Genomic DNA, 26,096 nt, shown 5'->3' with positions numbered 1-26,096 from the left:
TTGTAGACAAAGGAGCTCTGCGTTTGGAGTCAGAAGTCCTGAGTTTGAATCCTGACTTTTTTCTTTATTGCCTTACCTCTCTGGGTCTCAGGTTCTTATTCCGCTAAAAATGAGGTGATTGGGGGCAGCTGGGTAGCTCAGTGGATTGAGAGAACCTAGGGACAGGAGGTCCTAGGTTCAGATCCGGCCTTGGACACTTCCCAGCTGTGTGACCCTGGGCAAGTCACTTAACCGTTGCCTAGCCCTTACCACTCTTCTGCCTTGGAGCCAATACACAATATTAACTCCTAGACAGAAGGTAAGGGCTTTAAAAACAAACAAACAAAACTCGAGGTGATTGAGTTGGAGTACTTCTCAGGTTACTCCAAACTAAGTGGTAATCATAATAGTTCACTGTTAAATAGTAGGACTACAGAGTTTACAGACTTGGACAAGGGAACACAGGTGAAGTGATCTGTTCAGGGTCCAGCAAGCGCCAGCGCAGTGACGGACTCGAATCACTTGCCACTGCCGCTGCCCCTACGGAGGGAGACTCAGTTGGCTGAGACTCAGAAGTTCTGACTGAGCTTTCCTTGGAGCAGCACCAGCAAACCACCCCTGGAACAGAAAGCACGCGGGGGTCTTCTCCTTAGGGGCCTCCCTTGCTCCTGAGATGCTAACGGTTGAGGGCCAAACCTCGGTGCCCCAGAGCAGAGCCCCATCGCCACCTGTGCAGTGGCGGGAGGGGCCTGCTCTGCGGAGGGTCCCAAGGCGGGTAGCGGAGCTGCGAGCGAACAGAAGTTCTGGGAGAATGGGCCACTGGAGGGCAGTTGGCCGCCCGAGACCGCTAGGACGCTAGGACCGGACCGTAGGGGCTGGCGGCTCAGAGAGCCACAGGGACCTGGAGAGGAGAGCGACGGGAGGGGAGTGGGCGGGCAGCCCCTCCCTGGGATGACGTTCCTCCAGCCCGGGGGCTCCGCAGCAGCTGGTCTGTCGGCTCTCTGCCTCCTTATCCTTCCCCGCCGGGGCCGAGCGGACGGCGGCGCCTCCCGGAGTTTCCTGTCCCTGGGGTTCTCTCCCGGCTACAGCCGGGAGGGGTTGGGGGTATAGTCTCCCTTCCTACTTAGAGCGATGCCGGGTAGCAGAAGGGAACCGGGCCGGAGTCCTGGATAGCCTGAGAAGCGAGGAAGAGGGGAGGAAAGAAAGGTCCGGAGAAGAGGCAATGGAGCCCGGGCCCGCGGACGCCTGGGACCCGTACCGCCGCCCGGCGCGCCGGACGCAGTGGCTGGTGAGCGCCCTGGCCCATCACTACCGGCTAGACCGAGGTGTGGAAAACGAGATCGTGGTGCTGGCCACTGGTCTGGACCAGTACCTGCAGGAGGTCTTCCACCACCTGGACTGCAAAGGGGACGGCCGCCTGTCCGGGGAGGACTTCCGCGTGCTGTGCAGGGTCCTGGGGCTCCGGCCCGAGGAAGGATGCAGCGGGGAGACAGAGGAGGAGGACGAAGAGGAGCGCGCCGCGCTCTGGGACGACCTGGCCCCGGAGCTCACCTTCCGCCAATTCCACGCTCGCCTCTGTGGCTACTTCAGCACCCGAGCGGGGGCACGGGAGGGCCCCGAGGGCAACCGCCTGCCGGTGGGCCCCGAGAGTGAGCACATTGAGACCCAGATCCGCCTGCGCAGCCCCCTGCGCCGGCGCCGGGAGCGACTTGGGGCGTCTGCTGTCCCAGCTGCGTCCGGGCGCACCCGGAGCTCCCCTCCCACCTCGGGGGTCGCCGGCGCGGGCTCTGTGGGCTGCTCGAGGGAGTGCTACGAGGAGGTGGTGGCTCTGGAGCAGGCAGAGGACCGCGTTGCCAAGCTGGAGGAGGAGAACGCCAGCCTTCGGGAACTTGTGGAGGACATGAGAGCCGCCCTCCAGAGCAGCGACGCACGCTGCCTGGCACTGCAGGTGAGCGAGATGAGCCCGAGGGGCACAGGGAGGAAGGGAAGCCTGAACAGTGCGCCTCGTACCCAGCAACTTTTCTAGATAGTCCTACCCTGACAAGAAAGAGTTAGACTATGCCGAGGACTCCGACATTCCCTCTCAGGCGTCAGAATCCTAGTGAGCTGGGGAAATGCATTCTCTGGATTTAGAGGGATGGCAGAATCTGGATCCTAAACCCAATCCTGCCGAGCTGTCGGGCCCAGGGTAAGTCCTATAGCTTCTCTGGGCTTCAGTTTCCTCTTTTAGAAAACGGGTACCATAATAACTATCCCAGTCAGTCTTACAGAGTTTGAATCAATGTGTCAGAAAGTGCTTTGAGAGCTCTATACACAGTAATCCGAAGGCCTCCTAGTTATCATTCAGGGAAATAGCCAAAGGCAGTGTGGCTTAGTGAATGGTGATCTGCTTTTTGAACTAGAATGGCCTGAGTTCAAATACCTCCCTTGACATATGCTGGTAGAGTATCACTGAACTAGTCGCCTCCCTTCCTTTCGGGGGCAACTCCCTAAAATTACAAATTGTTAAGAAAAGTACCTTTGCTGGGGAAGTTCTTTAGTGGCAAGTAAACCCGAACCTGTAAATCTGCTAAAAAAAAAATTGGGAGAAGCAGGGTTCAGTGCAAATCCCACATATTTCTACTCTCTCTGTAATGTGGTGCATAGTCCCTCCAAGAAGGCAGCAATTGCCTCTCTTATCTAATTTTCTTTGTTTCCATTAGTATCTTCACAAAGTCAAGAGAACTTGAGGAAGGTCCTTTTTCTTCCTTTTTCTCTTCTTCCCCTTTCCCCATGTTTCCAGAATGGACTTGATTTCTTTTTCCTCCCCACATTGTCTATGTTTTATTTTTATTTCGGTAGTTATTTCCCCAATTACAATTCAAGCTGGTTCTCTTGATGCCCTCAGTTTATATGTTTAAAACCTCTGCTATGCAGCAATGCAATGATCCAGGACAATGCTGAGGGACTTATAAGAAAGAACGCTGCCCACATCCAGAGAAAGAACTGTGGGAGCAGAAACACAGAAGAAAAACAACTGCTTGATCACATGGGTCGATGGGGGTATGACTGGGGATGTAGACTCTAAAGGATCACCCTAGTGCAATTACCAATAATATGGAAATAGGTCTTGATCAATGACACATGTAAAACCCAGTGGAATTGCTGGTTTGGCTATGGTAGGGGGGTGGAAGGAAGGGAGGGAAAGAACATGAATCATGTAACCTTGGAAAAATATTCCAAAATAATTAAATAAATAAACTTAATTTTAAAAAAAACAACCTCTGCTATGCACCCTTTCTCTGAGGTGTCTCATTAGTTCTTATTAATGCAATTAGAATCTCTATAGTATGTAGATGACTCAAATCTATCAGCATCTTGAACTCAACATGTCCAAAGTGGATCTCATTATCTTCCCCCCTAAAAATATATCCTTCCAACTTCCATGTTCCTGGCAAGGGAACCAGCTGAGAATGGACTCGATTTTTTATAGGACATGGAAACAAGAGTTTCAAAATATGTGCTACCAGTTGCACCCCTGAAGGGACATCCACATTGATTTCCACTAAAGTATTGAAATGTATAATGAATAATTACATATGATATCTATGTATATGTGTTCCATTTGGTTCTGGACATTTGCTTTGATGTTTATATCAACCTAACCCTTCACTGCTTGTTTTTCTATGAGAAAGATGATCCTTAATACCACCACCCTCTCCTACTACTAACTAACAAGCCTAAGAAGAGCTGTCCTCTCTCAAAATACTTTCTGATTCACATTTTCTTTGGAACTGGCTAATTAAATATTTTGACTTTTCATTCCTCGTGCCTGTTGGGCTCCAGGCTGCAAATGGGTAGTGTGAACAAGACCTCAGTACACCTACAGATTTGCTCTCTGAGGCATTCGTATGATCCGAGAGCCAAGCAATGAGATTTCACAAAAGGGAAGGCTTCTGCCAAGTCCGAGGGCAGTGCCTGGCACAGGATAGAGCCCTCTACTGGGTTAAGAGAAAACTTTGATGAGATGAGGGTTTAAGTTCAAGTACAAAATAATTAAATGATGTCAACATGACCCAACTATTCATCCCTGCCATGTAATTGGAACTGGTTATTTCAGCCAGAGAATTACTGGGGTCCTATGCCCAGATTTTGGGACCAGGAACCACTCCTTCTGGGGATTCTATTGTGCTGAAAGAAGAGGCCAATGCTTCTAGCAGTGCTGAAATCCAGGGAGCTGGAATTTAATACAAAGCCAGAAGTGCAGCCCAGGGCCCCACAGCTCCCTATAAAAAGGGGACTCATTAAATCTTTGTGATCACAAGCAAGTTAAAAACAAGTTGTTTGTTTCATTTATCCGTGGCCTCTCTTGTAGAATGTCAAAAGAGATCTTAGAAATAACCTAAACCAGCTTTACACTTTTACATATGAGGAAACTGAGTCCTAGGAAGGAGAATGAAAACTAGCATTTTTATAGTGCTTTAATATTTGATGGTTGTTTTTTTAAAACTCTTACTTTCCATCTTAGAATCAATATTGCGTACCAATTCCAAGGCAGAAGAGTGGTAAGAGCTAAGCAATGGGGGTTAAACGACTTGCCCAGGGTTACACAGCCAAGAAGTGTCTGAGACCCGATTTGAACCCAAGATCTCTCCATCTCTAGGCCTGGTTCTCAATTCACTGAGCCACCTGGCTGCCCCCTTGAAGGGCTTTTTAAAGTGCTCTCATTGGAGCCCCACAATAGCTCTATGGGTGAGATTTCTGTTGTTCATCTGTTTCAGTCATGTCTGACTCTTTTCTTGGCATAAACCGTAGAGTGATTTTCAATCTTCTTCTCCAGCTCATTTTACAGATGAGAAAACTGAGGCAAACAAGGTGAAAGTGACTTGCTCAGGGTCACCCAGCTAGTAAGTGTCTGAAGCTGGATTTGAACTTAGGAAGACTCCAGGCCAGGTGCTCTATCCACTTCACTACCTTACCGCCCTATGAAATACTGTAGGTATTATTATCTGCACTTTACAGATGAGGAGACTTGAGGTTCAGATGAGGGGAAACGACCTGTCTGTGGTCATAGCTCTCTGTGTCAGAAGTGAGTGAAACCCAGATCTTAATCTAGGACATGGGAAAGATTGTGCTGCCTGACTCCCATGGGACATGGATGACCTCCCTTATATTTGGAAGTATAAGCCCTCATGCTGGGGTTAACAACTGATGCTTAAAGCACAGCTGAAAGGTTTTTCTTCATCCTATTTACACTTCTGAGTTGGATATGGCATAGCAAATGAGCCACCCACCCATAAACTAACATCATATTTTAGATCCAATTAGGAAATATTTCTTCCAAATTCATAGTTTGGGGGGCGGGTTCCTTTCAGCTGAATGCCAGAAATTTAGCTGAAGTTTCCAAGAAAGTACTTGTCATTTTCTTTTCTTTTGTTTTTTTGAACCCCCCTTACCTTCCATCTTAGAATCAATACTGTGTACTGGCTCCAAGGCAGAAGAACTTGTGGCTTTTAATGTCTTTTGGGTGTAAGTTTGAAATCTGATCTAAGACCAAAAAAAAAAAAAATAAAACTCCCTTGGGTCCCCTTCCTGCTAGTAATGTACACGATACTGTGTTCGCCAGAAGCTCAACATGAACATTTTTCTTTCCCCTGCCCCTAATTCGAGAGCTGAAGCTGAAGTTCCAGGCAGTTTGACTTGATACTACAACCCCAGCCTTTAGCTTGGCATACCAGTAAACATTTTTTTAATTGAAAAGATCTCTTACTTTCTGTCTTAGTAGTGTAAGATTAAAATTAATATCCAATCGCTCCAAGTATTATATTTTATAAGATTTATTAGTAATCACTTGAAGTAAAAGAAATAAAAAGAACCAAAGTAAAAACCTAAGTAAAGAAAACTCTTCCCAGCCTCTTTCAAGGGAAAAGAAGAGGGGTGGGGTCACACACAAACTTTATCTCCAAAACCTAAGGACTTAACATGAGAAGGAAAGTGGGATGCTGGGATTTAGAGTTCTGGGGAGCAGATTCTAATTATACAGTAATTATACAGTAGCATTTTTTTTAGTGTTCTACCTTGTAGTTCTTTCCTTTTTTAATTAATTAATTTAGAATATTGTCCCGCGGTTACATGATTCATGTTCTTTCCCTCCCCTCTTCCCTCCCCACTCCCTGAGCTGATGAGCAATTCCACTGGGTTATACATGTATCATTGTTCAAAATCTATTTCCATATCATTACTATTTGTAATAGAGTGATCATTTAAAGTCAACATCCCCAATCAAGTACCCATCAAACCACATGATGGATCCTATGTTTTTCTTCTTCATTTCTGCTCCCACGGTTCTTTCTCTGGAGGTGAGAAAGAACGCTATCCAGGACCTGGATCATGGCATTGCTGCTAGTAGAGAAGTCCATTGCATTTGATTGTTAGTAGCAGCTCTTGAGACAGAAAGACAAAGGCTAGGCAAAGTTAACTGACTCGTAAATGGGATGCAGTGACTTGCTCAGGGTCACATAGCTAGGAAGTATCTGAGGCCAAGCCTGGCTTTCTATCTAATGTGCCACCTAGCTGCCCACCACATAACATCTGTGGAATAACTGAATGAACCAAGTTCTATAGCCTTTTATAAAAACCTTTTAGTGATACATTTTGTTTTGACACAACCGACACTTCCCACGAAACACCCAAGCAAGCCTCTTTGCAAAGTACATTTGCACACAGACAAAAACAGTTGACTAATTGTTTATAGAAAAAAGGGACATATTTTGACAATACGATATGAACACTGTTATTTAGCCAGTTTTGTTGCCTCTCAAAGCTGACTTTATGCTGTTTGTACGGGCTTTTTGCCCCCCCCCCATTAAGAAGGAAGTTTTTAGATGATACTACTAACTGACATTTAGAAAGAATATTACAAGATGTTTTCCTCCCAATACTCTATAGAATAAGTAGTATTCATATCAATATCTCCATTTTGCAGAAGAGGAAACTGAGATAAGTGAATTACTCAAAGTTATGCCAACTAATAAATAGTAAATTTGGAAATTGAATCCAAGTCTTCTCAGGCGATTTCTTCTTTGTCCATATTACATGATGTAGGCCTTTAAGGTCCGCTCAAAAGAACTGAGAAATATCGATGGATTCCTGTGAACACAGTACTTCTAGCTGAAGGGGTCTTAAAAGATCATCTAGTAAAATGGTTTCCATTTTTAAACCTTTGGAGATTCAAATGATCCAAAGGATTTGAACCACAAATTCTTTCATTTTAACTCAAGCAGTAAATAATTGTAAAAAATATTATGAGTTAGGGTAGCTAGGTGGCTCAATGGATAGAGAGCTGAGCCTGGAGATGGAAGGTCCTGAGTTCATATCTGACCTCAGACACTTCCTAGGTATGTTTCTCTGGGCAAATCACTTAACTAACACCCATTGCCTAGCCGTTATCATTCTTGTGCCTTGGAACCAATACACAGTATTGACTCTAAGATGGAAGGTAAGAGTTTTGGTTTTTTTAAAGTATTTCTTGATGAGTACTGTGCTAAACAGTGTGAGAGAGAAGAGATTTGGTCCCTGCCCCCAAAGAGTTTGTTATCTATTTCACAGATAATCATTTTCTTTCCCTAATTAGAGAGTAATCAAGTGATAAAATGTGTACCACTTACTGTGGAATACAAATTCAGAACCTGGAAAGATTAACTCAGGGAAAACTTCAGGTTGGCAGATGGGAAGAAGCTGAGCTATGCTTTGAAAGATGGGTAGAATTTCTAAAATAGAAGGGAACTAACATTTCTATAGCACTTTGCAGATATTATCTTATTTGCTCTTCTCAATGACTCTGGAAGATAGGTGCTATTACTGTCCCCATTTTACCTATGAGGGAACTTCGACAGAGATTAAATGACTTGCCTAGGGTCACACAGCTAGTAAATATCTGAAGCTAGATCTGAATTCAGATTTTCCTTACTCCAAATCCAGCATTCTATCCATTGGGAGAGTATAAAGTCAGTCCAGAGGCAGGGAGCATATTGGGGCAGAGTGGAACATGCCGAGAGAGTAGAATGTGCAATATTATCTTCAAACTAATTCACTGAACTGAGCTTGCCCAGTTCCCAATCAAGACAGCTCAGCCACGAAACAGGAGTTCCCAAAGCTGAATGGATTAACTTTCCCAGGGACTGGAGGCATGGTTTCTGGGGGTCTAGTCTGGTAGATGCTCATCTGTTCTCAGAGGGAATCTGGACAGCAGTAAGGCAGGTGGCAAAATGGACTGTTGTAATAGCCTGCTGTTTTGGGTCTGCCTGCCTCAAGTCTCTCCCCACTCCGATGCATCTTTTATTAAGCCACTAAAGTAATTTTCCTAAAGCTCAGGTCTGACCATGATAATCTCTAAACACCAGTGGCTCCCTATTGCCACCAAGTGCAAATACAAAATACTGTTTGACATTGAAAGCCCTTCATAACCTTCCCCTCTCCTGACTTTCCAGTCTTTTCACACCTTGTTTCTGGTAGGTCCTGTCAGTTGTATACTTGTCGATCTAGTGAGAGTGACCTCCTTGGCTTGACAGAAAGCTGTGAACAAGACATTCTGCCCCTATTCCAGGAATTTTCCCTGCCTATAACATTCTCCCTCTTGCCTCCTCCCTCTGCCTGCTGACCTCTCTGGCTTCCTTTAAATTCCACTTAAAATCTCTTTTTTTTTCCTGAAAGCTTTCCCCAATCCCTCTTAATTCTGGTGCTTTCCCTCTGTTAATTATTTCCTATTTATCTTGTATAGAGCTTGCTTTGGATCTCTTTTCAGGTTGTCTCTTCTTTGACTGGATGTTCTTTGACAACAGGCATTATCTTTTGCCTTTTTTTTTTAATTTCTATATCCCTGGTATCTAGCCCAGTACCAGCCACATAGTAGCTACTTTCATAAATGTTGATTGATGATTGGTTGAAAAGGGCTTGAATGGACAACTAGATGGGATGGGAAGCGCAGAGCAAGTTCCCAGAAGAGACCAGAAGGGAGAGGATCAAAGATGGGGGAGTAGAATGGCAAGCATGAGAGCCATCCCTTCGTTCATGGCTAGAACAAAAGAAGAAAGGAATGGGGGTGATTTAAAGGGCTCTTGAGGTATGGAGTAGGAAAGGAGAGAAGGCTGATGACAGGGGCTCTTTATTTTATCAGGAAAGTAAGAGGCAAAGCTTTCTCCTGAGAGGAAGTAGAGATGGTAACAGAGGACTCAGAAGAGAAGAGAAAGTTTGGAATTGACTGTGTGTGTGAGTGAGTGTGTATGTGTTTGTGTGTGTTGTGGGGCTGGGGGTGACAGTCAATTAGGGAACAATAAAAAGATTGCTATTCACCACTGAGGGCCAGAACCATATTAGCTCTATCTTCTAGTGGCTTGTAGCAGGGCAGGAATCAGAACAGAGAATTCAGATAGTAGGGCAATCCAAGGTTGGGATGTAGCAAGGCATGAAATTCCAAAGTAGAGGACAATGTAAGGTTGACCTAGTTAATTATAAAGTTAAGACTGTGAAAGGAGGAGAACTGGGTTAGAACAGGACTGATAGACAGTTGGCTGGAGATCATGGTGAGGCTGAAGAATAAGTTTAGGAAGAATGAGGCAGAGAACAAGAGTGGAAGAATAAATTGTGATCAGAGGAATTTCAGAGTTCTGGATCATGGAGGTAGAACTGGGTCTTTTAATGCTCATTGAATGATAAGAAAATAGAATCTTAGGATGTTAGATTTAGAAGTGCCTTGGAGATCATGTTCAACCCTACTACCATTTTATAGGTGGGCCATACCTGGTAAAGAAAAAATAGTCCCAGACCTTAATGATGGGACCAAACATCTTTTGAGATCTAATGAAAATGGGGCCACAAAACTGGAGAAAGAAGAAAGATGGGGGGGGGGAGAAAGTAAGGGAGGAAGGGAGGAAAGAAGGGAGGGAGGGAGGAATGGAGGAAGGGAAGAAGGAAAAAAGGAAGGAATAAAGGAGGGAGGGAGCTAGGAGGGAGTAGGAGGGAGTGGGAGAGAGGAAGGGATTTAAAGCATTTATTAAGCATTTACTATGTTCTGGGCAGTGTTAGAGATACTGATGCATGCAATGAAGACAATCTCTGCCCTCAAAGAGCTTATATTTTAATGAGGGGAGAAAACACAATACAGGGGAACTTGAATTGGGTAGAGGAGGGAAGCTACACAAGTAGACACATAGCATGGAGATGACTGGGAAGTGATATGGAGTTCTGGGTCCAGGTAAAATAAGGTACAAATTCACCCAGCAGAGCTAAAGAAAGGTAGAATTCAAGGGTACAGTTCAGGGGGATGAGGATGATGGATAGAGCACACTCATCATATTGACAAGATGCTAGGAAGAGGCATAGAAGCCTATTTCCAAGAAAGACTAAAATGAATTTAAGGGGCACCTAGGTGGCTCAGTGGATTGAGAGCCAGCCTAGAGATGGAAGGTCCTGGTTTCAAATCTGGCCTCACACACTTTCTAGCTGCCTGACCCTGGGCAAATCACTTAACTCCAATTGCCTAGTCCTTACTGCTCTTCTGCCTTGGAACCAATACACAGTATTGATTGGTAAGGGATTTTTTAAAAGAAAAAAAGAAAGAAAATTAATTCAGTGCCTATGAGTTCTTTCATGTGTAACATTGCCCTTTTAGAGAAGTAAAAGATGCTACCCAGAGCCTTAACTAAGCAAGGCAAACAGGACTTTGTTCCAGGACATCAAAATTCAGAAGATGTTAACTGTGTTTGTGGTCAAAGTAGAAACAATTGAGTTTAGTACTTTGTATAGTCAAAATAATTACTTAAAATAGGAAACTACCAAACAGAACACCTTTTGCCCCTGGCAGGTAAACTCCTTCTCAGACCAACACTCATCGTCTTCTTCCAATCTCTACTGTAAAGAGGCCTTGTACTGACTCAGGGTCTCCATTTCCCTACCATGAAGTTGTATCCCAGGGTCCCTCCCCACCCAAAGTGAATTTGTCATAAATTTGTCAAAAAATTTGTCAAAAAAATTTAGTCATGACTCTCTTGTTATCTTTGCTCTTGTGGGTAAAATGCCTTCAACCAAGGATTTAGTAAATTATCCCAGGTTCAATCAAAGCAACCATCCAAGAAGTTAGTCTTTGTATTTTTTCTGAATCAAGCAGGTGTCTTAGACAGGTCCTTAGCCAACTGACCAGGAACTTAGCCAAGGAAAGAGCACTGGACTGAGTCCTCCTTGCACCACATATTTGCTGTAGGAACTTGGGGAAATTATTGATCCATTCTGGGCCTCCATTTCATCACCTGTAAAATCACAGAACTATCTACTTCTAGGACAATCAATGCACTTTAGAGGAAACGGAAAGAACATAAGGTTTGGAGTCAGAGGACTTTGGTTCAAATCCCAATTCTGCCACCAGCTTTGAGCTTGTCAACTAACCTTGTCTGTAAAATGAAAAAGTTGGGCAAGATGAACTCATCCTACCCATAGGATTGTTGGGAGGATCAAGTGGGATTATATATGTAAAGTATGTTATCAATTGGAAAGTGCTAGGTGTCAGATTTTATTAAACGAAAGCTTGGTATTTCCAATGGCATGGAGCAGATGGGTGAGAGGAAGTGTCAAACTCTAAACCTGCCTGGACTTAACCCCCATTGCCTAGCCCTTCCTGTGATTCTGCCTTGAAACAATAGTTAATGTTGATCCTAGGATAGAAGGTAAGGATTTTTCAAAAATCCTCCAACTTGAAACCCAGAAGCTTTTTTGTCTTCCTCTTTTGACCCTGGCAGGTGGGACTCTGGAAAAGCCATGCCAGTAACAAGCAAGATGGCAGCTGCTTCTCTGGGTCCAGGATGTCATCAAGCCATGGAGCCCCCCAGACCACCAAAGGCCTCCAGAGCATGCTAAAGGAAGTCGAGCTGATCCGGAGCTCCAGGGATGGTCAGATCGAAGAAGCGATTCAGGTGAATCAAGAATTGACCAAGGAGTTGAGGCAGTGCCAGGAAGCCCTGGTGGCCTCTGAGGACTGCAACCGCCATCTCAAGAAGGAGCAGGCAGAAATGAGGAAGAAAGTGGAGGAGGCCAGGCAGGCAGTGCTGAGTGGCCTGGGGAAGGTGAGGGAGCTGGAAGCCCAGGCCACCCAAGTACTGCATCTCCAGATGTGCATCCAGCAGCTGGAACTAGAGCTACGGTATTACAGGTACAGTCTGGGGATGGGGTCAATGGCATACAGTCATTCAGCAGACATGGTGGTGAACGAAGAACCTGTTTTATACGAGGGCCAGACCTAGGGGCAGGGAACTCAGAGATAGGTACGACTTACCACACTTACGACACTCAAGGCTAATAGGAAGGAAAGATAGTTGCCAGCAAATACCTGCTTCCAAGTCTTGTTATATGTATGCATATGAAGTCTTATTAAACTGAACTAAACCCTGAAGCCTTATTAAAACCACTGGCTGATGTTATCAAAGGCTTGCCCTGGGAAGTAACTATTTCATATATAGTCAACGAGCATTTATTAGGTGCTTCCTATGTGCCAGGCACTACGCTAAGAGCTGGGGATAAAAAGAAGGGTAAAAGCATGGACCTGGCCTCAAGGAGCTTACAATATAGTCTATCTGTCTCTCTATCTCTCTGCCACCCATCCAATTATCTATCTCGCCATCCATCCACCTATCTCTCTATCTCTCTATGTCTGTCTGTCTACCCATCTACCCATCTATCTATCCGTCTGTGTGTCTATGTGTCTGTCTACCTAGCTACATATCTACCCATCTATCTTCCCATCTACCCATCTATCTATCTGGCTGGCTGCCCCTCTGCCCATCTGCCCATCTGACTATCTATCTATCTATCTTTCTTTCCTTCTTTCTGTCTATCTGTCCATCCATCCATCCATCATCTATCTAGCCATCATCTATCTGTTTATCTGTCTGTCTATCCATCCATCATTTATCTCTCTATCTCTCTATCTATCTATCCATCATCTATCTCTGTGTCTATCTTTCTGTCCATCCATCATCTATCTCTCTATCTCTCTGTCTGTCTGTCTATCTATCTATCCATCATTTATCTCTCTGTCTGTCTATCTGTCCATCCATCATCTATCTCTCTATCTGTCCATCCATCTATCTGTCTGTCTATCTGTCTGTCTATCCATCCATCATCCATCTATCTATCTATCCTCCTATCTTTCTTTCTTTCTATTTATCTATCTATCCAGCTATCTGTCTGTCTATCTATCTATCCATCCACCTATCATCTATCTACCCATCTAGCTATCATCTAGCTATCTAGCTTTCATCTATTTATCCACCTCTCTATCCATTCATCCATCCATTTATCTGTCTCTCAGGGTATGTATGCATGCATGCATATGTGTACATGTATATAATCACACACGCACATACGTGTATACAATCATGCGTATGTTGCTATATTGCATGCATGTATGCTCATGTATGTGATTGTGTGTATGTGCACATATGCCTGTAGGTACATATATATATAAATATATATATATTTACCCATTGCCTCACTTATGAGAATATAAGTTCATTTTGAGTACAGATTGTTTCCTTCTTTTATTGTGTCCCCCAGCACCTGGTACATATAGGTGCTTAATAAGTATTTGTTGATTGAAATTAAAAAAGAAAAGACATCCTCAACAAGCATTTATTGACTACGTACCAGGCACTGAAAATTTTTGGAAATACAAAAAGAAAATAGTGCCTGCCTTCAATCAGGTAGGGCTTCTTGGATGAGGTGGTGCCAGAGCTGAACCAGGAAGGAAGGGAGGGACTCAAAGAAATAGAGATGAAAAAGAAATCATTTGGGGGACATCAGGTCAGGTTTCACAAAGACACGGAAAGGAAAGTACAGAATGAGAATGAAGGATGGAGAATAATCCATTTGGCAAGAATGTAAAGTATATTTAAAAGAATTGTATGAGAAAAAGCTGGAGGAAATCAGTCAGGCTGACACCATAATAGGATTTTTAAGAAATTAAATACTGTGTAATTATCATCAAATTTGGTCCTGAAGAGAGGACAAAATGCACCTCCTCTTCTTTCCAGGGGGATTGTGGGTGTGGAATACTACTTATACTATCAAATTTGGTTGATGTATTCATAAGTTTCCCTAATTAGCTTCCCCCTCCCCTCCCTCTTTTTATTTGTGGTTACAAGGGCCAGCACTGTGGAAGAGAGCATGGAAAGTTGTGTTTCAAAATGAAAGTGATGCAAAAACAAAAGTTATCATAAGAATTAAAACAAAAAATGTGTCATTTCAGAGCTATAGGAAACCTCAGAAACTTGAGTGTGTGGATGTATAAAAAATGCCCTGGAGCTATAACCCAACCCTCACTTGCACTGATAGGATGGGTCCCCAGAGTGTGGCTGCTATGTCTTTTCTGGTCTCTAGGGGTACCTTGAGGAATTGGGAGCTCATGACCCTCACCAGTGTGCTCCCCAACATGACTATCATTTGATAATCAATAACCAGACTTAAGCTGCTTCTTTAAAAAGGAGTCTTTTATTATATTATTCAGGCATTTCAGTGGTGTCCAACACTTCATGACCCCATTTGAAGTTTTCTTGGCAAAGATACTGGGGTGGTTTGCCATTTCCTTCTCCAGCTCATTTTCCAACTGAAGAACTCCAATGACCATCTACTTTGGCATGCAGGAGTTGTAATCAGCATCTGTGGAGGGTTTATTTACACTGATGAACTCATGGATCCCTGAAGTAATAATAATACCAAGAAAGAGAATAGTTCATGTTGATTGTTGTTGGTTAGTCATTTTTCAAACACGTCTGACTCTCCAGGACCCCATTTAGTGTTTTTTGTGTTTTTTTTGGCAAACATACTTAAGTGGTTTGCCATTTTCTTCTCTAGCTCATTTTATAGATAAGGAAACTGAGGTAAACAAGGTTAAGTGACTTGCCCAGGTCACCTAGATATTGAGAATCTAAGGCCAGATTTGAACTCAAGGAAGATGGATCTTCCTAACTCCAAATCCAACTCTCTGTCTATCCTGCCTAGAACAGTTGGTATAAAACATCACATATTCCTACCTGGAGTCTACAACAGCACACTCCTCCACCAGAACATCAGAATCCAAGGGAAGGTAGGCTGAAGCTTAAACTTAGGAAGTATATGTGACAAGGAGTGACTCAATGGCTCTTGATTGCTTTAGGTCCTTTTTCACTCCTTCATGTAGTGCTCAAGTAATTCCCCCCAGGCATAGTTTAGCTCTTTTACCTGGATCTTCATGGGACCATTGGTGAATCTTGCCTTCCTGAACTATATCCTGTTTTGTTTTGTTTTGTTTTTAATTGAAAATTTTAATTTAATTAATTAATTTAGAACATTTTTCCATGATTACATAATTCATGTTCTTTCCTTCCCCCTAGAGCCACCCTCCCCCATAGCCAATGTGCAATTCCACTGGGTTTTACATGTATCATTGATTAAGATCTATTTCCATATTGCTGATATTTACACTAGGGTGATCCTTTAGAGTCTACATCCCCAATCCTATCCCCATCAAGCCATGTCAAGCAGTTGTTTTTCTTCTGTGTTTCCTCTCCTGTAGTTCTTCCTCTGAATGTGGATAGCATTCTTTCTCATAAATCAGAATTGTCCCTGATCATTGCATTGCTGCTAGTAGAGAAGTCCACTACATTCTATTATGCCATAATGTATCCGTCCCTGTGTATAATGTTCTCCTGGTTCTCCTCCTTTCACTCTGCATCAATTGCTGGAGGTCGTTCCAGTTCACATGGAATTTCTCCATGAACTATATCCTGTTGATGCTCTCTTAGGGTATGAGGTTAGCATACTAATGGGAAATTCCAATCCTCCAGGCCTTTTGTGGTCCTCCTTGAGCCAAAGGAGAAGCTGGAGAAGGAGATTTAGTCTGAGGCCAAAGCCAAGACTTCTTCCTCCTCAGAGGTTTCACTGGAACCACTCCTACCCATAATCTCCGGAATAACTTTCGTTCCCAACTATCTCTGTAGAGTATTTTGTAGACAGCTCCTGGGGCATGACCAAGTTTCCTCAGCATATCTAGACCCATTCCTATTCAACTTTACTCCATTTCATTCAAGGATTTTTCCACTGAAATTAAAGCCTAGAATTGATTGGTTGAGATTTGCCCTTGCAAACTTCATACATCAGGGCACCTTATCACTTTAAGTGAGACAGGACAACCTCGTTGATTTACTCAATCAATACCACCCTTTAAAATGTACCTAAGAATGACAGACAGAAGGATGTTGGGCACCTGGGAGTAGTTTTTATATGAACTAAAGCAGGAAAGGAAAGAAAGCAAAATGAGAAGACCAGGGATTCTGACTGATTATATAAAAATACAAAAGAAGCTGCCTTTGGCTTTCGGAAAATCACACTCTTAGCTAAGCCTCTGTTTCTTTTTCTGCAAAATAAAGATGACAATACCTGGACTGTGGTCCTTACCGGGTTGTGGTAAAAATCAAACATGATGATGATAAAAGTAATAAGCAGCATTTATATATTGTTTTTAAGTTGGCAAAGTTGACCCTCACAGTAAATGTATAGCCTACCCTATACAGATGTGGTCATCTCCCATTTTAAAGATAAGGAGACGGAGGCTCAGAGTGATTAGGTGACTTGCCCATGGTCAAACAGAGCTTTTAAATATTGGATGCAGAGGCTCAAATCTCAGTTCTCCATACTCCAGGCCTTTATATCCTCAGTGCCTTAGTACAAATGCCTTGCTGACATTTAATAAGTGTCTGTTGAGTTGGTCTGAAGAGCTATTGAGCATTTGGTAGGCTCGTAGGAAGATAAGGAAGCTGGCAGCAGGCAGAAGGTCACTGCTGATATGTGGAGGTTTACAGCAGTTCTTGCCTTCTTCTCCACCAGGGAAACTCATCTGGCTGGCTGGAGAGGGGGATAAGCATTTATAGAGTGCCTACCACATGCCAGGCACTGCACTAAATGCCTTACAAGTGGGATCCCATTTGATCCTCACAATAACCCTGTAATGTAAGTACTGCTCTTATCCCATTTTACAGGTTAGGACACTGAGGCAGGCAGAGGTTAAGTGACTTGCTGAGGGTTACACAACTAGTGTCTGAGGTCAGATTTGAACTCAGGTCTTCCTACCTCCAGACCCATTGCTCTATCCATTGGGCTATCTAACTGCCTAATTTGTCCACAGACTTTGGGAGACAAAGAACAGCCCTTTGAGGGGAAGGTTCCTTAAAAAAGCAGGAACTCAGCTTTGAGAGTGGGGAGGAGAAACCAGGGGGCACAGATCATGAATCATGTAACCATGGAAAAATATTCTAAATAAAAATTTAAAAAATAAATTTAAAAAATAAATAAATAAATTACACATAATTACGGGGGGGGGGGGGGGAAGGAAGCAGGAACTCATAAGATAATGAAGAATGAAACCAAGAGAACATTATATATAGCTACAGATTTAATATTTGAAGAATAACTTGTGAGTGTTTTTCTCTGGAGGAACCTTCACCTCCAGAGAATGAACTGAGAATTGAAAACAAGAAAAACATAATCTGTTTTGCCAGTTGATGCCTTCTATGGTGAATAAAAAGATAACATTTTAAAAAGCAGGAACTAAAATATACTTAATAATTCATTCACTGAGAAGTCATATGGTTTACTAGAGAGAATGTTGGACTTGGGATCTTAAAAGACCTGGGTTCAGATCCTACCTCTGACAGTCACAAGTTGTGTATCCACCGTATCTGTGAGAGATTGTTGTGAGGCTCAAATGAGGTAATAGATTTTTTAAGTCCTTTATATACTTCGAGTTTTTTATAAATGTCAATTATCATTATCCAAAATAAGGCCCTTCAGGGATAGTACTATTGAAAAGGAGGGTGATACCCCAAAAGTGTAAGATATGGTCATCTTTCTCCAGTACATTTTAGTTTAGTTGAGGAGACAAACTATCCATATTGTCTACACATGACCTGGAGCCTCCAACCAGCTCTCTAACTCTCTTCTTGCCTTGGTGAGTTCCATCCAGGGCCTCCATTTTGAAGATGGCTTCAGCTAAACCCATGCTTTTGGCCTTCCTGGCTTCACTTTGTGTGACCCTTAGAACATCACCACCATCATGCCTCAGCTGTTCCTCTTACCTAGAAATTTCCCAAGTGCCTGGAACATTCCAGAACATCCTTTGGTTTCTTCCATCATCTTCTCAAATTGGGGAGTTCCTCCCAGCGCCACCATTTTGAGGATGGGATGTCCATGCTTCATTCCCTTCCCAGCTCTCAAGACCTGGCCACCATGCCCCTTCAAGGGTATTTTCTCCACCCTCCACCCCACTCCACAGCTCTTCAGGGATCCTTTGTGTGTTCTTTCTCCCCATTAGAAGGTAAGCTCGCTGAGGTCAGGGACTGTCTTTCTTTCTGCTCGTATTTATTTCCCCATCACTTTGCGTAGTGCCTGGTACACAGTAAATGCTTAATAGGTGCTTCTTGCCTTGCCTTGCCTTGCCTTACCAGCTGATAAAATGAGTAGTGTAGACAAGACCAAGAAGTGGGGGGAGGTCAGTATGTCCACTCTCTTCCCTCCTGCAAGTGAGTTATGGACTCTTGGTCCAAATCCAATCCTTCCTAGGTGATGACATTCATGTTTCCCAGGTTGGTGAATGTTTGCCGGGGTTTCCATGCAAGCCAATGGACCTCGTCTCTTTTGAGAAGTTTGGGAGTGATTCTTTTCTGGTACCATAGTACTGACAGTCACTTAAAGAGAATGTCATCTCTTCAGGCTCCATCTGAGAGCTTCCCTAGGTCTATTTGCCCAATGCTCTCCTAAGCACTTAGCAACCTCTCTCCCATCTACTCTCTACAACTATGCAAAGAAACCAGAAAGAATGCAGTGGAAGTCTGAATAAAAGACATGGTTTAGTGGGAAAAAAGACTGCTTTGGGGTTCGATGTAGAGCCTTCCCTGAACTAGCCGATTGTGTTTGGGCAAGTTCATTTCCCCTCTGGGTGTCAGTGTCATCATCTGCTGTGGGAGGTGATGTCAGAGGCACCTTCCAACTCTGCAAGCATCGTTACTTGGTTTTTCTTAAATTATGGAATGGCTTTAGAGTTTTTGTTTTTACCCCACTTTGCAAACTAGAGATAGTGTGGCCTAGGAAAAGGCCACCAAGAGACTTTCTAATCTTGGCTCTGCCTTTAGAATTATCAAACTTTGGAACTGGTGGGGTTGGGATGAGGAGAGCCATAAAGATCATTTAACACAACCTGCCCATTTTTATAGAGGCTGCCCAGGTCCAGAGAAGAAGTGTGAATTGTTTATGGTCATTTAGCTAATAAGTGGCAAAATTAGAACTTGAACTGAAGTAGCTAGATCACTCAATTAAAGCATCAGACGTAGAGATGAGAAATCCTGGGTTTAAATTTGGTTTCAGACACTTCCTAGCTGTGTGACCCTGGGCAAGTCACTTAATCCCGATTGCCTGGCCCTTACCACTCTTCTGCCTTAGAATCAATATTTAGTATCCATTCTGAAACAGAAGGTAAGGGTTTAAAAAAAAAAAAAAACTCGAACCCAAAGTTCCTGACTCTGTGAACATATAATCTCTATGACCTTGAACCACTTCCTCTCCCTGGACTTCAAACTCCCCTTCTTTAAAATTAAGAAATGGAATTAGAAATGGACCTCCCTAAAGTCTCTTCAAACTCTGAAGTTTGGTGATTCCAAATATAATTTTTCTTTTCTCAAGTTTGAAGAGTTGATTTCCTGAGTTTACTTCCTGCCCTTGAGGGTCCATACCATCTTCTCCTTTGACCAGAAGATGAAAAGAAACAAGAGCAAAGAATAATAACCCTGCAGAGATCTTCAGTGTGATCCTGGGAGACTTTTTAGAGGGAGCCAATGTTTCCTTGCTGAGCCAACTTCCTAGTGTTTGGATAATGATTTCCTGTTTTCATGCTTTATCTGCTAAGAAAACTATTCTGAGACTTGCAGCTTCTCTACGCCCAACCTGGGGACAGCCTCCCTTTTCACAGGACAAATAAATAGGGCCCTTCTTTTTTTTTTTTGCCTTATTCTAATTTCTGCCTCTTCTATATATAGATGAGGCTATACTTGGAGCTGACAGGTGCTAACGTGAATAGTGTAGACAAGCCCAAGAAGGGGGTGGTCAATGCATCTTCTTGCAAACAAGCAAAGAACTCTTGTTCCAAAGTTAAGCCAAATCCAGGAAGAGAGGATGAATTGCACCAAACCATGCTTCCTCTCTATCCTGGGTTCTTCCCTACCCTGCCCTATCCAAGAGCCCACACTTATCAGGTAGCTGGTTCTACCTAGGACTGTCAGGTGTAGCCATGGAATCATTATTTTTACTCTGTGCTAAGCTAACCAGTCTAGACCGATATCAAATCCTTGGTCTTGGCCACACTTTAATGTCCTAACTGGCCCAGTGCCGAGGAAGCAATTACAAGTCAATTATGATAAAGGTGAAACAAGGCATCATTTGATCTGTCGTCATTCCTAGAAAACAAGAGCCCCTGCTGATGCCACGTGGATATAAGCAAACACAGCCCATGGAAGAAGGTGGGGTCTAGGCATGCTGATGGGTGCTAATTCTTCCTAAATCATGGGATAACCTAGGCAGATGTGCAAATGGGAATGCACATCTATCTGTCTTCTGGCACAGATAATACAAAGCCTGTATTCTCTTCTCTATTCTCTATTCTACTTTTTATAGAAGGAAACCATGCTTGGACCTCAGCATGAGTGCAAGATCTTCTAGTTTTTCCCAAGGAGACCTAAGCACCAATGGCAAAGGCCAGGATTTAACCTGGATAATGAGAATCACCAGAGGGGAAACTGAGGTGAAGGAAAGCTAAGCGACTGTAAATTAAAAAGAAAAATAATTTGTGAACTGGGACCCTAGAGATCACTTAGTCCAGTCCTTGTCTCTTTATAGATGGCGGCACTGAGACCTGCTCCAAAATGTCTCAAAGAAAGTTAATAGCTTCCTTCCCAGACTCATTATACAATTTCCCCTTAAACATAATCTATAGTGGGAGTGAGTAAGGAGGGAAACACGCATTTATTGAGCACCAACTATGTCAATACTGGTCAAAGGAGAGGATTTACAAATATTATCTCATTTGATCCTGACAACAAACTTATGAGGTAGATGCTGAAACTGAGGCAAACCAAGGTTAAATGACTTGCCCAGGATCACATAACTAGTAAGTACCTGAGGTTTGATTTGAACTCAGGTTTTCATGACTAGAGACTCAGTGTTCTGTGCACTATGGCACCCTGTAATTGCCCAGTCTAACCAAACAGCATCCCATCTGCCATTTACACAGGCTCTCCCCTACATCAGGAAGGCATTCCTTCCTCACCACTGTAGCTAGAATCCCTAGTTTCCCTCAGAACTCAGCTCAAGTCCCATCTTCCTCATGAAGATTTTCTTAATATTCTTCAATCAATAATGTCTCCCCACTAAAAGAACATGTTTAGATTTCCTTGTATTTTCCTTTTATCTTATGTTTTATTTAAATATATTATTTCCTTTTTATTCACATTTACAAATATATGTGTATCATATATTTGTATATGTTATAATAAAATATATTGTTTACATTTTATTCACATTTACAAATATATAAGCATGTCATATATTTGTATGATATATTACAATAAAATATATTATTTCCATTTTATTTCCACTTACAAATATATAAACATGTCCTATATTTGTATATTATAATAAAACATATTATTTCCTTTTTGTTTACATTTATAAATATATAAACATGTCCTATATTTGTATATTATAATAAAACATATTATTTCCATTTTATTTACATTTACAAATACATAAACATGTCCTACATTTGTATAATATATTATAATAAAATATATTATTTCCTTTTTATTTACATTTACAAATATATAAACAATGTAGTAAGGAATTATCCTAGGAGGATGTGAGATGTTACAACCAACCTAGGAATTCCCCAGGCCCAGTAAAGCACAAAACCCTTGGCTTGTAAAAAACACAATTTATTTTATAAAAGGAGAAAGGAAAACTGGTAGGTAAGACCCTAACACTCTTAAAACTAAGCTCCACCCAAACTTCTACGTCTCCTACAAAAGGAGAGCCTTCTGTTTCTTCTCTGGGCCCTGCCTACAACTCCCTGATCTATCTAAAAACCCCCAATGCTCTAACCTGTTCTGCCCACTAGTAATTAACAAAAAAGGAAAGGGAAAAGCCTGGGTTTGGCTGCCCTAAGTAACCCAAAGTCCCAGATGAAAATCTCTGGATTACCTTGACCAAAAAGGATTTCTGGAGATGGTCTCTGGCAGATTGTCTCTATACTCAGGTTAATATTTTCTTCAAAGCAGATCCTCAACCTAGGAGTCAAATAATTTCTCCATGAAATTGACTGCCTAAGGAGAATCTCTCAGAACAAAACTTCCTTTCAGTTTGATGGAAAAGCAAGGCAAAGAGTAAAACCTCCTTCCAGGTCAGTTAAAATCCAAGAAGCAAGTAGTGACAGTTCAAACAGTCACACTCCCACAATTCCTTTTTTTCCCTCTCCCAGGGCTTGTATCAAAATTCCTTTCTTTTAACTACTCCCTGAAATCACTCTATCCCTCACTTATTCCTACAACATGTCATATATTTGTATAATATATTATAATAAAATATAGTATTTCCTTTTTATTTACATTTACAAATATTTAAATGTCTCATATATTTGTATGATATGTTATAATAAAATATATTATTCACGTATATATTTTTGTATCTTAGAGAAGCAGTGTGCATTGGGGATAGAAAGCCAGCTTCAAAACCAGGGACACCTGGGTTTAAATCCTATCTCTGATATTTAAGCAGCTATGTGACTCTAGCCAAATCATTTAACCATTCTAGGCAGTTCTTAAAGAATATAAGTTACAGAGTACAAGTTTCCTCATTCAGGAGTTCCATATCCTAATGAAATCCCAGATTCAATCCCTATCCCTTAGGTCTTAGATATCCTTCCTCTATATTATCTCCCCTGCCAGAATAGACTGTTTCGTTTTTGTTCATATCCCCAGTTCCTAGTATAGTGTCTGACATGTAGTAGACACTTGATAAGTGTCTGTTAATTAAATGATTCATCAATTATAGGAGAGTCAGGTCTAGAACTCAACTCCTAGGTCAGTGTTTTTTCTACCAATACATACCAAACCCAGTTGAGGAGAGTGTGTCATTTTTTTTTTTTTTCAAGGAAATTGCACTTAGTTTTCTCCAGAAGAAAAAAGGTGTCCTTTTCCTCTTTTTTTACATGTTGATGCAATTTTTAATCATTATTTTCTGATATTTCCCCTGTTTTCTCCTTCCTTTCCCCCCCAAGATGGCAGATAATATGATATCAGTTGTACATGTATTATCAGACAAGGTGTCCATTTTCTTGACCACAAAGATTCTTAATTTTGCTTCACTCTGTTAGCTATTTTGTCCACTGGACAGATAACTCTGAGACCACAGTTTGAACTAGATGACCACTAAGTGTCCACCTGCTGATTTTAACATTTTATAGGCTGTGATTCTTTAAGACTTTAAACAAAGATATCATGGCTCCCCAGGGCGGCTACATGGTGCAATGGATAAAGCACCAGTCTTGGAGTTAAGAAGACTTCTCTTCCTGAGTTTGAATCTGGCCTCAAATACTTACTAGCTACATGTAGGGCCCCAGGCAAGTCACATCACCCTATTTGCCTCAGTTTCCTCATCTGTAAAATGTACTGGAGAAGGAAATGGCAAACTATTCCAGTATCTTTGCCATGAAAATCCTAGATTGAGTCGTGAAGAGTCAGACATGACTAAACAACAAAGTCACAGCTCCCCACTCATGGTCTCCCCTGCCAACTTTAAATTGCTGTGTGTTTATTAACATATTGGTACAGCAGAGGGGTGCTAGTAAAATGTTGAACAAGCAACCCACTAGAAAAAAAAAAGTACATGAAACACACTTCCTTCTCCAGCTCATTTTACAGATGAAGAAATTGAACTCAAAAAGATGAATCTTCTTAACTCCAGATCTGACACTCAATCCACTATACCACCAAGCCACTCTGTGAAAAAATGAAATAAAATCCCACTATTGTTCTCTTTATATAACCTCTAGTTAACTATCTATGAGACATTCTAAAGTCAAGAGCAGAATTACTGCTGACGTTGTTTCTACTTTATACTTGAAGCCATTTCATTTTTGTTGTTGTTGTTGTTGTTCTCTTTTAAGAAGTTGCCAGGAATCTAGATGTTTCTAATAATGAGTTTCTGGACCACATAATATCTATTCTAGTTAAATACATAAATATCTTAATTTTTTTTTGTAGTTTGGAGAAATTGGTAGACTTGAAAAGGAGGCACGATCTGTATTAAAGAACATACCTACAGACTAAAGCAATAGGAAAGGTGATCAGAGTTCTTCCAACAGTGGAATTTTGGTTACCCTTCCAGAGACCTTTTAAGTTCCCATTGAAGCACAGAAGAAAAAAAAATGAATGTAGCTGCATTTTGAATGAATGATGTATAAATTGGAAAGAACATTTCTATGAATATGGGCAGGAGTAGACAGGACAACCATTCATTAATTTCAGGCATATCACATATTGTGACATCTGTCTTCAGTTAAGACTTAGTGGTAAGTGACTGATAAGGATTATTTGAATTCTCAAGGAATAAAAGTTCCACCATTCCGTGATACAGACATATGATTTTAGAGGAGCTAGATAGCACAGTGGATGGAATGCCAGGTTTGGAATCGGAAAGATCTGAGTTCAATTTTGGCTTCAGATACTTACTATGTGACCCTGGATAAGTCACTTAACTTCTGTTTGCCCCAATCCCCTCATCTGTAAAATGGAATAATAAGATCTGCCTTGCAAAGTTGTCATAAGGATCAAATGAGACAATAATTGTAAAGTACTTAATATAGCATAGTAAATGATATATGTTAGCTATTATTACAGAGAATTGGAGGATAAACTTAAATATCCCCTAGTTATAGACATGAATGCAGACACAGAATCAGCTAGATGCGACCTTAAAGGTCCTCTGGTCCAACCTTCTCCTTTTACAGATGAGAAATCAAAGCCTCAAAGAAGTCGAGATATGTCTAAGGTCAAACACCCAGTAAGTAGCAGAGCTAAAAGAAAGAAGCAGAGAAAGGGCATGATCGCTCTTATCAGATATTTAAAGAGCAGTCACCCTTCAAATGGAGGAGAGAATAACCTTATGCTCCTTGGTCCAAGAGGACAAAAGTAGGATCAGTGGGTGTAAGTGGCAAACATGTAGGCTTCTGCTCAACATAAAACATTTTCCTAACTACTACAACCAATGACAGAATGGGCTGTCTTCCAAGGTCTTCAAATAGAAGCTAAGTAACCATTTATTGAAAATATTATAGAGGGGATTACTGTCCAGAAAGGAGTTGGAATAGATTGACTCTGAGACCCCTTCTAATTCTGAGTTTTGAGGATTTTTTCCTTGTGAAGTGGACTCCAAAACTGAAACATTAAATTGACTGTAATTATTATTATTTGTAATTATTATTCTAAGTTCTTTCATGCCTATAATCCCATTATAAGTTTATAACCACTCTGTGAGCTAGGTAGGACAGGTATTATTATTCCCGTTTTAGGGATAGGGAAACTGAGTTCCAGGGAAGTGAAATAATTTGCCCACACTCACATATAGCATACATATAGCTTTTGGACACAAGGCCAATATGTATCAGAGATGAGACTTGAATTAAAATGTTCCTGACTCTAGGGCTGATGCTATTCTCTATTCCACTACCGCCTCTCCTCCAACCTTTTTTATTACAGCTAAGGAAATTGCAGTTCAGTGATCCTCCAAGATCATATAGCTAAGGACTATAAGTCAATCAAAAAGTATTTTTTTAAACCCTTACCTTCCGTCTTGGAGTCAATACTGTGTATTGGCTCCAAGGCAGAAGAGTGGTAAGGGTAGGCAATGGGGGTCAAGTGACTTGCCCAGGGTCACACAACTGGGAAGTGTCTGAGGGCAGATTTGAACCTAGGACCTCCCGTCTCTAGGCCTGGCTCTCAATCCACTGAGCTACCCAG

General features: G+C 41.9%; 1 protein-coding gene across 1 annotated transcript in view; it reads left to right on the top strand.

The window, feature by feature from the left end:
- The first annotated feature begins 1,201 nt into the window (after window positions 1-1,201).
- Window positions 1,202-26,096, top strand: part of EFCC1 (EF-hand and coiled-coil domain containing 1) — a 97,117-nt gene continuing 72,222 nt past the window's right edge. The window contains exons 1-2 of the mRNA XM_044676243.1: window positions 1,202-1,927; window positions 11,748-12,157. Of these exons, the coding sequence (XP_044532178.1) occupies window positions 1,202-1,927; window positions 11,748-12,157 (1,136 nt within the window). The remainder of the gene's footprint in view (window positions 1,928-11,747; window positions 12,158-26,096) is intronic.

Source organism: Gracilinanus agilis, chromosome 1 (genome assembly GCF_016433145.1).
Source record: "Gracilinanus agilis isolate LMUSP501 chromosome 1, AgileGrace, whole genome shotgun sequence".
NCBI classification, from domain to species: Eukaryota; Metazoa; Chordata; class Mammalia; order Didelphimorphia; family Didelphidae; genus Gracilinanus; species Gracilinanus agilis.
Note: the sequence above shows the minus strand (reverse complement) of the source record. Positions and strands in the feature narration are given on the sequence as shown.